Source organism: Melanaphis sacchari, unplaced genomic scaffold, assembly GCF_002803265.2.
Source record: "Melanaphis sacchari strain LSU unplaced genomic scaffold, SCAv2.0 Contig28_pilon_pilon, whole genome shotgun sequence".
Lineage (NCBI taxonomy): Eukaryota > Metazoa > Arthropoda > Insecta > Hemiptera > Aphididae > Melanaphis > Melanaphis sacchari.
The window spans coordinates 381,652-394,542 of NW_020271162.1; the positions used below are offsets into that span (position 1 = coordinate 381,652).

At 27.8% G+C, this 12,891-nt stretch overlaps 1 protein-coding gene across 1 annotated transcript; it reads right to left on the reverse strand.

The window, feature by feature from the left end:
• Positions 1-10,157: 10,157 nt before the first annotated feature.
• Positions 10,158-11,955, reverse strand: LOC112595600. The gene is made up of 4 exons (XM_025340866.1): positions 11,881-11,955; positions 10,763-10,872; positions 10,474-10,609; positions 10,158-10,412 (listed from the first exon to the last, which is right to left on the reverse strand). The coding sequence occupies exons 1-4, from the start codon at positions 11,953-11,955 to the stop codon at positions 10,158-10,160; spliced, it is 576 nt and encodes a 191-aa protein (XP_025196651.1).
• Positions 11,956-12,891: the final 936 nt, after the last annotated feature.

Here is a 12,891-nt window from a genome sequence, read left to right on the forward strand (position 1 = left end):
GTATGGTATAATGAAGTTGTAATGCGATAATTATATAGGTTAACACTGCTATTACTGTATTGTTGGGTCGAAATTACAACCATCAAATAATTGTGTAACACAATAGATAACAATTTTTATTAGTTTTTCAAGGGTTTCACATATCACCAATTTATTTAAATTACCTACTTATTTTGAATTCGTTTGAATTACGAACATAGTGAATTGGTGAAATATAAGCCATAAACATATAAATCTGTGTTATTGTTACCATGTTATATTACCGTAAAAATATTTGGCTAATAATAATCTTACATTCTTATAATATTATTATATTCACATAAAATGTGTTACAAAACACAGCCAACTACATACAAGTTTTAGTACACACTCCTTGACAATACAACATTAACAGTCGAGACAATTGAAGAATTTACTCTGGTGATTTGTCTATTCATTCCCTCCAAAAAGTTAAAGTTGCATAAATTTTAATACTTTACATTTAAATAGTTGTAACTATCATATTGTGACCAAGTTGAATTATATTTAACGAACTCACATTTACATTCTGCGTGTGATTATATTATTCAATATCATTAATCGAAATTTAGTATAAACATAATTTACTTATATATCATAAATGAACAGTTAAAACTTAAGATGTATAATGTGTAAATGTACATTATACTACCTATAGTAGTTGAATTTTATTAGTAACATTAACAGTTATGTTTAGTTGATTAATGTAGATCACAGTTTGTTAATTTTTACAATGACGAATCTGAAAATGATATTGTATGGTTTCATTCAGTAATTTTATTACAAAAGAGTACCAATACAATTGTTAATAAGATGTATAAAGATAATTTTTTTCTCATGATTTTATTAGAGTTTTGTTTTTTATTAAATAGGAGATCTTTGCACAATAAAAAAAAAAAACTCAAATTACTCTTTTTTATTTTTTGAATGGTTTATGTTTAAATTGAACTGTGATATAGATGATGTACTTACTGATATGACCTTTAATATGTCCTATAATCTATTATTGATAATATTGTTATTTATTTTTAAACCATTCAATTTTAATTAATTTTCATCAAGAAGTGAATAAATTACCTAATTTTTTACTAAAAGTTACTTATCGTTGTTTAAAAAATAAAATGTTATCGTTTTTAACAGCTAATTGATTCATTTATATAATATATAAATAATACCTAAAATTGTTCTTCGATTTTATTTTAATGAAATTCTACACAACAATATATATTTTATGAAATATAATTGGGAGAAAATACATTTAAACATAAGCTCCGCATTAAATAATATTATAACACTTAGTATAATTTTTTCTAAGATATTATATGATCTCATCATGAAATTCATAGCGTATAATAAACGTTGGTACGTCGTACGTCAAATGAATTAAGACGAATATAAAGGGTCATAAATATTAATTTGGTATAAAATAAGTGTTTCGTAATAACGTGAATTTTAACCATTTTGGTAGGTAAACAACTACAGGTAGAATAGTTTATTCATCTATTATACTATATAATGTATAGTGATTTGAATAGGGATAACACTCCAATAGTTCTATTGAATACATCGAATCTAGTTTTAGGCTCGTTAGCAGTAAACAAAAAACAAAAATATGTATATTTTTTTACGTATACGTAATATATTCATTATTCGATAATAAATAAAATAGAAAACACAAACTGATACAACGGATACGACGAAACCCGAAACAACATGCTGCGTAGTGCGTATGCATTAACATAAATCAAACATGACAAGCCATAGAAAGCAGGTGGTCCTATCTTATACGTATATTATTATCCTTACGCAACCTCCATTAAATAGAGTTAAAAGAGTGGGAATAGGTCGTTGCAGTGACATTAGGAACATTATTTCAGATGCTTGTATAAATACATAGTATACATATTATACATAAAATATATTGTTTTAGATTTTCCGTGCACACTACGCATGTGCAGTCTTTAAAACATGATAATGGAGCCCAAATTTTTTTTTACGCCTCAGCTTTCTACACGAATACACACTTGGAACACACATTTTATAGGTACATAATTAAAATATAACTAGTGTGAAGAAAAAGATTGTCAATAGTTTTAAATAGATAGTTCCGTTCTCGAAGTAGATTCTTTGTTAATCTGGATTATTCGAAAAGTATAGCGCTTAAAAATTTTTTTTACGGCTTTACACAATATTTTTACCATTATACAGTCGTATCGTATTACTTGAAACGAGAATTTGTAACTAGATAATTATTAAATCATTCCAAAAGCAATAAATATCAAATTAATATACAAACATAGAACTGTAGTATAGGTATCTCCCTTATTAACTTTCAAGCGCGTTAATCCAAACAGTGGATCCATAGATTTCACTAATCCAGCATCGATATTCTATTCCGCTACAAGTAGTTTTAAAACAATCTATCGATTCCGTTAACCAACCAAATTTGCATGTGGCCATCTTGGTTACTCTTCAAATTTATTAATTAATAAAAATTAACTTATAAATGAAAAAGAATATTTTTTAAAACGTATTAATGGAATTAATGGAATAAATAATAATATATAATAAATGTATTAATTTCCAAATACATGCTCCATGAAAACAATGATAGAATATCAATATTGTCGGTTTGTGTGTGTGTGTCTGTGTCTGTGTCTATCGTTATCTTTTAGAGCAGTAAAAATACTTAAATTTTTAACTTTCAACTTTAAAATCTTTTCTGACAAAAGGTGAATCTAGTTGGTACCTTGAGTCCCCACATACAACCAGTTCCAAAATTTGTCTATCAATGGAATAATTTTCAAAATATTTATTATCCTTTTAAACTATTTAAAGTAATTTAATATCTTTTTTTTATATTTTTAGTAGTTCTCAATAAAAAATTTCTATTTGATCAAGTAACTTAAAAAATTAATAAAAAGTAAGATAAGTTGTTATTATTATTACTATCTATTCAAAAATATTATAAATACATATGCACAATTTTTCGTTAAAAGCATTTTAAATTTTAACAACATATTGTAGATTATTTCATAATTTAAAATTTTTAGAATAGAGTATTAATATATATTAATTAACAATATGATTAATGCTATGTTTAGGCATAAATTAATTTAGTAATTTTAGTAAATTTAAATTAATTCTGCTTCCAGTTGTAAAATAATTTACTATTGTATTAATATAAATACATAATAAAATATTTAAACTAACAGCTGACAATCTTCGCTCAGAATTGTTTTCCGCAGGTATGCAACGATTTATTTTTGGATTCAAATTTAATGCCACATAAATGTCAGTGATTTACTTAACAGTAAGACAACACTTGACACCTACTGTATGGAAGAGTGATTACCTAATTTTTCTTATTTTATAAATTATGTTTTCAACATTTTGAATTATTGTCAGTTTTAAGTACCTAATAAATTTATCGATAAAACTGTATTTTGTACATTATCAATAGTGTATCTGGGAAGTTTATATTTCCTTCATACTTTGAAGTCTGCTAAACTTACATTTTAAAATTAGCGAAATCGTTAGGTTGTTTTTAAAAATTGCTATTTTAGCGGAATCGATACTGACTAAATTCCTTTACAATAAAATAAAAATTTATGTTCACTGAAGTCGATTAAATCACATTTGAACTAGAGACTTAATAAATGCCTTAAAAACACTACATTAATTTTAATGTTATATCGGTGCCTATAGTATCTATGTCCCGACCATGATATGATGTAATTGGGAGTGACATAAAATTTTTACTCGGACTCATTAAAACGAATAATGGAACCAGGCTCTAAATGGAAAACTGTTACATAATAATTTACTTTATATATTTGTTATTTGTACGGAAAATAATAGGGTAATTATTTTTTTTATAAATATTTGCAATACAGTAAGACGTAAGTATAGTATACTTAATATTTACCCATAAAACAATTAATACATTTGAACTCACATCTGTCCGTATATTATCAAATCATAAATGAGATGAATATTTATCAATTATTGTCAACTTCAACTGTAAAATAAAATCTAAAGTAAAAGTCGAACCAAACGCAGGAAAATAATAAAAATGTATGCACATTTATATAATAAGGACTATTTAAGGGGTGAATTAACATGGGTCACATACTGGAATATAAATTTTGGTTATATACGCCATAATAAAAGTATATGCATTTATATAATCAGGGCTGTCCCTAGGGCAGGGCGAGCGGGGCCCTCGTCCTAAACCCCGCGCTCTCACCATAGTTGGACAGGCTCCGCTACTTCCCCCCTCCCTTATTTTCGACTATGGCCCTTACTCTTTTATACCTATATACAAAGCTGACGATAGTGATATTATAGGATCCCTAATTTTATTCTACCCCGAGCCCCACAAATTATATGAATGGCTCTATATATATGTAATTAAAAAACTAAGTTTATTATCGGACTATCAAAATTTTTGAGTAAGTTACTTACGTTTATATGGTAATACAATAGAGAATGAGCAGCCCCGATTGGAAGAGTAAACTTTTGAAAATAATACATCATATTATAGGTTCATAACTAATTTATTATTATTCAAAATTGAATCGTAAAATATACTATGAATTCATAACGTTGAATGGAATCTGTATAATTTGGATTGTATGTGAAGAGTATTTAATAAATTCAAAATAAATCTTATATTTTTACTTAATTTATTATATTTAAAATGTAGATACTTAATATAATACCTAAGTATAACTTGTTTCAAAATTTTCTTTTTGGAAAATACAATTTACCAATTTACAAGTGCAATAAATTCTAGCATTTTATATTAGCTTTATATTAACGTATTGAAATATCTAGTATAAAATAATTTATATTATTATTTATATGTTTTTAACTTAAGAAAATAGCTTTTATAGTATACATGGTAAATTCACTTTCTGAAAATAAAAATAAATGATTTAAATGGAGCTTTAAAAATTATTAAATAAATTCTTGTATTTATCTATAATTATTATATTTTATATTATAGTCACTAATATATTTATACATATTGAGTTGAGTAAGTATAAATATTGAATGAATAGAGAAAAAAAATGTCTAACATTTACAATAATTTTTGATTGGTAAGTTTTTAAGACATTCCTTTATTAAATTATCTACCTAATAAATATTTATACAGCTGCATTAAGCGGAAGCAGATAATGATAACACTACGCGTACCCATGTTATTTTATAATTATATTTTAAATAAATATTATCATACTTTATATACAAGTTTATTATTTGATAAATTGATATATAATATAACCTGCTTATCACATATAAATCCAGAATTCTATTTAATAATTCAATTTTTGAACCGTATATATTTATGCTACGTAAATATTACAACTGTTTATTCAACAACGTGTGTCCCGTGTACCAATAAACTTAAATAGTTTTAATTTTTGAACTTATATTCTCTTAATTCTTTAATCTTTTGGCACGTTTACCTAAGTAGTTCAAATTATTATTTGATCATTATTATTTTTTATTATTATGCAGAAGTGTGCATAGGATAAACGAATAATCTATGTATATAAAAGAAAATAATTACAATATAGTGATCCTTTAAAGTAAAATAAGTACCTAATAATTATTTACATTTAAATTTTCTAAATATACTTTCTACTTAAGTACCTATTGTGTATATACTGATAGTATATCGTCACTAAGTTTCGTAGCCGTATAACGTTAAGTTAAACTGTATAGATATATAATATATGTATACCTAATATATATAATAAATAGTAAGATGCATTTTTTTTATAATTTATCGTCGACGACCGATAAGCCTTACAATCCAAGTATCTATATATCAATAGACGACGATAAATGGTGCATCTACGTCTTGCTATTATCTCATGAACGTTTTCTTGAAATCTTGACGTACCACGATACTCATTCCAAATCAAACACGCGTGATTTAACTTTACGGTTGATTAAAAAACAGTTGACGCTTGTGCAAACATTGACTGAGAACCAAGCAAGTCTCATAAGTAGCAATAGAATTTAACTTCTTGTGAACCATAAATAAATCGAATTGATTTCTATTCACATTTATGTATTTGTATAAACAAATTACATAAAATTGTCTTAACTTGAAATTTTTATTTACTAGCTAACTAAACTAGAAAAAAAATATAATACAACAAATATTGAATTATAATACTAATAATCGACATGTTGTATCATTTGAAATGTTTAACTCCTAAATCACGTCTTGTTATAGGTTATATTTGACATTTATTATTTGTTCTATGATAAAAGACGGACTTAAGTCAGAACTCAGAAGCTAGGTACCATTTTTTAAGGCATTGTAAACAAATTAATAAAGATAAACTATCTAAAATTCACTTAAATTAAATTAGTGTTAAGTTATAAGTTAATTGTAAACCAACAATATATTCAATACAAAAAATTTTAAGGTAATAGAAAAAAATATTTATTTACGATTGTTAAAAAGACTTAACTATTATTTATTTTAATTTCCATTTAGGTCAATGATCAAGCATATAGGCAAATTTTAATTTATTTTAAATATTAACTAAATATTTTATTGAACATCGATTCTATTCCTTCTAATTGTACATTATAGTCGTTATAATAGTTTAATCAATTGTGGGTTAATGGCACATTTAGTGCCAATTAAATTATTTAATCAAAAAATGTATATTTGTTTATTTGTATTTAAAATAATATGTTGAATAGTAGTATAAAGCAGTGTTTCTTAACCTTTTTTGTATGACGACACCTTAATTTAGATCTATAAAAATGGCGACACATTTAGGCCCAGACTGAGGAAGGACACGGATTTTAGATTCTTCGTTTAAATGGATAGTTAATTAGATTCTCTATGTTATTTGCATTTTTTATTTGTTTTAACATTATGTCTCAATAGCTGAGTACTATCTACAATTTAATATGTCTAATCTGTAATAATTATTAATACGCATAGACAAAAGTATTTTCTGAATTCTAGGATTTTACATGCGTAGGTACGCCTATCATTTATGTATTATTATTATACATATAAATGGGTATCATTTATTATTTTAATTTTTAGCCATTGTCGTAAAACATTTATTTAATTTAAATCACTGCTTAACTATAGTACATAATATAGTGTATATCAATTGTAAATAAGCACGTCTGCACACACTATAGATAAAAATGTAAAAATTATCGTCGCCGCCGTATAATAAATACGCTTAAGTATATTTTAATACCTATCAAACATTCCAATGTTATATTCTAATGTATAGGTTGGATACCAAACTAATGGATTTTCGGGAAACATTTATTTACATTTTAGGAGAGTGGTTAATGGTTAGCATATAAAATCACATAATTTCTAAAACACAGTTTTAATAGTTTTGATTCTATAATAATTGAACCGAGCGTCTAATCTACCTGTCCACCAATACCGCCTATATGTATAACAGTCGAAATAAATCCTGCATGGCTATGGCATCTTTACTTAAGAATTTTCCCACAATGAATTATGTATCTTTTACATAGACGTAACAACTGTATAATATATACTAATACACTATAATATAGTACATTATAGGTAGTACCTACCTATAAGCCTAAATCAAACTGTCAAAACGAGTTTCTCATTTTATTGGAGACTCGTAACACGATTCCATACAGCATATAAATGAGAAATTTTTTTTAGTATGTTTTTAGGAATTTAATTAATTGTATTCGTTTAAATTAATAATGTACCTATAGGGCGTACATGTTGTGAAGTAACTATGAATATAGGTAGGTATTTTATATTTTGTAATATAGCGGCCAGTAAGTATAAAGATTACAGATAAAAAGTTATAATATTTTAGTTATCTATATAATATAAATAATGTAATAGTGATGAGTTGTCATTAAAGCTGAGCACTTCTAGTACTTAAAAATATCAAAACATTTACGCACTTAAAATATACTCAAAATATTGGGCGATAGGAGTGGGGGAAAGGGTTAGTGAACTCTTAATTCGGTCCCAGTCACAAGTGAACAATCAAAATTTATTTCCTACGCGTTACATGTAACATAAATGACGGTGCAGTAATCATATCGGTCCGGTTGCGATCTCTTAAAATAATCGTACGAACAAAAATATTATTTATGTACTTACCAATATAATTCTTTAAGTGTGATTTTATTTAATCGAACTCATTTAATACTTACTCTGCTATGTCAAAAAATTACGAAATATATATTTATATTTTCAACGTAATATACTTCAATATGTATTAGAAATAATAATTAATTAAAAAGTATTTATAAAAACATTTTAATTTCATTGCTTTCTAATTTTTGTTAAGTATTAATTAGGTATATGCTGACAGTTTCAAAAAATAAAAAGGACCCGTGAACTCGTGAACCCCGTGGACCCCGTCCCCTATGCCAGGTAAGGCTTTGAGTAGGTAGTTGTTTACTTTAAATAATTCAATTTCACAAACAAAACGATTATTTTGTTCAACTATCGATGTATTATCAAACATAATAACATAATAATTATCATAATAATTAATAGTTTTGACAGTTAATAGTTATCTGCGAGGAAAATGTTCAAAAACAAATTATATAAAAATACACACGTAGACAATTACCATATTATACTAGAAATGTTTTATGTAATTTTTTTTTTTTTTAATATTGAATTACACGAAACTGCCATTTAGGACCTAAGACTAAAGAAGTATTTTTTCCACTTATGTGTGATATAATATATAGATCATGTATTATAATATGATACTAGCTGTACCCGCACGGTGTCGCTTGTGCAAAGAATCGCAAGTCAAATATCCTTTAAATTTTCATTTTTGTTGTTAAACATAATAAACGTTATTAAATAATAAGTAAAAAGCGGGAAAAGAAATGTAAAAAACTGGTACCTGATTATACTGTGTGGTTCGAACTCGAGGACTCGTTCTAGAATGTTATACCTACTGAAATGCCATGGCGCTAAAGGGTTTTCTAGGCGATATTTTAATGGATATTAAAATCGTGATATACCTTACGTTTCCGAGATACAAATCTGATTATATCATAGAAATATTAGTATCAAGTTATACGAACAAATTATACACATAAATCTTCCTCTGTTAATTCAACAGTGAAAACCACATAAAAATCCATTCAACCGTTTCTGAGTATATCCTGAACAATAAAAAAACGACTTCATTTTATACTAGGAATTGATTTGTGTATATTTTAATTTTAAGCACTTTTTTATTTGACAAATATTTAAATAATACTTTTTGAAAACTAATTTAACATCTATTAGTTATAAATTTACTAAATTAGAGTTACATTTAGTCATTTTAAACATTTGTAAACAATTTTTAGTACATAAAAAAAAAAGATCATTTGTTATTTACTAAATAAGTATTCTATATTAAAGCACGTCATAGATAGCCTTAAATAAAGCGTGTTTAAAATTAAATAAAAAATACTTTACTACAAAAAAATAATAGTTGTTTTAAAAAATATATTAATAAGTTTTAGACTTTAATTATTATTCTCAAGATTACCTATAATTGTTTTAAGCTACAAAAACTTAATTGTATAAGTAATTAAGATAAATAATGAAATTTTAATTTTGTCATATATATTCAACTTTTTTAAATTTGCATAAATGAGATTTAATTCATATAATGTTTACTTTAACAATAAACCTATTATACCCGTAATATATATGTAAATACATATCAAATAAAAATTTCATATTTTTAGAATTATATAAGTAATAAATATTTAATTATTCCATACCCCAATACTAAATAGTAAATACTAAATAATTAAAATTACAAATTAGATCATAAAATCATTCAAAATAAGGATTTACGAAATATACACAAAAATATTTAGCTTTATCATAAAATGCAAATTTATAGAAAATTATGAAAATATAAAACACCAAATTTTATAATGGTTATTAACTGTAAATACCATAAAAAACACATGATTTTAATAACTTTTCTATCTTAATGTTTAATTATGATGACTCAGTAAACAAAAATTATAAAATTTAGTTAGTTAAATGTGGGTTTGAAATTGAAGAAGTGGTAATTATAACTACAAAAATTATGGAATCAAACAGTAAAGTAAATTTAATCATTATTTTGACGAACGCCACAAAGTTCATCAAATTCACGTTTGACTTCAGTTTCAACATTCTCCATAACGTTGTCGGGAATAGATACAGCGCCAGACATATCGATTGGACCATCAATAAGAGGTGGCATAGTGATTGTCGATGGATCTTTCTTTTGTACAGATTCAGTTTCAGGATCCTTGGTTGTTCCATAAACAACAATAGTTAATACCGAGAACCTTGCTAACACAATCAATCTATTTGTCCATATCTAAAAAAAAGAAGATTAATTAAAAAAATTAAAAATTAAGTTATTTTTATATCTTAAGTACCTTATTGGGACACTGCAATTTTGTATTTTTATGGTCCTCGTAGTTGAGTACACCCAATTCCACGTTTGCTGAGGCAGATTCTTCATCCACGTTGCTGCACTGAAATATAATCTGAAAGTTTTCAGGATCAGTTCCTCTGAAATTTAAAAATTAAAATAATGTAATAATGTAAGAGAAAAGCAGAAGTGGCTTATCATATTTTAGCTGTAAAACTATTCTAATGGATTGTGGTACCCATAAATAATTATCCACTCAGTTATTTATTGTTAATTAAAAATAAATTTTTTACCCAACAATAAATCCTCCATTTGCAGTGTTCGAAAACATTGCTGGTGAAAGAATATCGATATCGGTGATGTTCACAGGCGTCTTAAAATCGATCTCACTTGAAATAACATTCTATAAAAATAAATTATAATTGATAAGTAATATTAAAATACAAAATACAATACGTAAGTATAGAAATATCTAAAAATTATCATTGTATGTCAGCTTATAAATCAAGGAAAACTGTTAAAATTAAATTTGATCAATTATTATTAGATATTTAGCTATAATAATAAGTAATTTTCCTATTTAGTCTAGGAACACAAGAGATGCTGTAGGAATTTATATCGTTATATGAAGTGATCTATTAGAAATAAACGACGAGTTGGCGCAATTAACGAAATGGTTTGTTTTGTATTCGAAGTAATATAAAACTGTAGCAATACGAATTCGATTTATAGAGTCGAGTAGGTATTGCATTAAAAAAGTCGATCGATTAATCCCGTACCCCAACTAATTGACCCAATTACACAGGTCAGACCTGTGTATGTTGCCTATTTAGGGAGGGGTCAAGATGGGGCACTTGATCCCCCTGGAAAATTAATATTAACTTATAATTTAATAAATATTATTATAACATTACTATCTAATGTCTTAAACATCACAAAATAAAATAAATATGCAGTTCTTCTTATTTAATGATACTTAAATAGTACGTTCGATTATATTTTACTTTCTTATTTTTCTATTTTTTCCTGTGCTTTTTAAAACTAATTTTAATTAAATAAATTAAAATAAATTAAAATAAAATATTAATTATATTAATAAAAGCATACAATAATTATAACATGTATTTTATAATTATATATGTTGAAATACCATTACACTTTTATTAAGCTAAAATTTTAGTGTTTTTTATTTTTTACTCCCACCCCCCTCTCATAAAATGTTATCTAAATGAAAACCTTTAGTCCCATGTAAACGAAAAGTTAGTGATACGTCTTTGTAATAAACTAGATAACCTGTTGACCTAACTTAACCAGGGCCATTGACTAGCGGCGAGCAGAGCAACAGAACAGCGGTGCGCCGGGAACTGTCGAGTAAAATACTGCTTTCGTGGAGGTATCGTTTCTTACTCACCTTAGATATGGCGGTCGAGCGAAAAATCGTTTCGGCGGCCAGCACGCGTCTGATGGAATTTTCCGGCTTGCACATGTTGTTGTACAGTGTGGTTGCGATTTGGCGCGAAGCTGTTGCGATTTGAGACTGACGTCGAAGAGTTAATGGAACTCGACAGAATGGCGACAGATGCGTTGTGCGTACGGGAAGCGAATAAAGTGATAACTGACTGTTTGAAGTGTTTGAACAACAATTGTTACTGCGACTGGTTCGACCTTCGGCGGCGGAAGATGATAAGGACGCGGGAGCACAGGGGCTGAGAATTGACGCTCGTCAGATGGCCGACAATTCGGTGGCAGCGCAACAGTTTCGGGACCCGGGTCAGTGAGCCCCAAACGACGATACCGCGGCTTCCGAGTGTCGGACTTGAATTCTCGATAGCGTCCCGAGACACGTTTAGCACCATTGGAAGCAGTGGATCACGGCGCACGCGTGTGGAAGTCTCCTGTTAGTTAGGCGGCGTTCAAGCCGGTAAGCGGAACCCGGTCGGACACGTTGCGACGGATTAAACGTAGACCACGAAACGCTCTGTCGCTACTACACACACCTGAAGCACCGTTCGTTTGTGTCTCGTTCGACGTGGGCCGTGGACCCCGAGAAAATGTTCGTGGTCAACGGGACCTTTGTCATTGCCGACGTTGGATTCGTGCAAGGTCGATAGTCGTATTTATGGGCATGAACGCATATGGTCGTCACCCGTGGTCACGGTTAAGGAAGATTTATTAAGAAAAACGATAAATCATATTTCCGTCACAACTTACTAATGTTTTGTCGATCATGGTACCAATGGACTTATCACTATCCGTGCCACTAAACCTAAAGCTTACGGCAGCCGACCGAAGCTCGTCTTTCGCTGCGCGTTCTCACGCTAAACTGTCACCATATGGTTGTGGAGGTGGTGGTGGTGGTGGTGGAGGTGAGGGTATAACACACGTTGTATGCCATTAAAAACTGTACGCGTTCAATAATTAT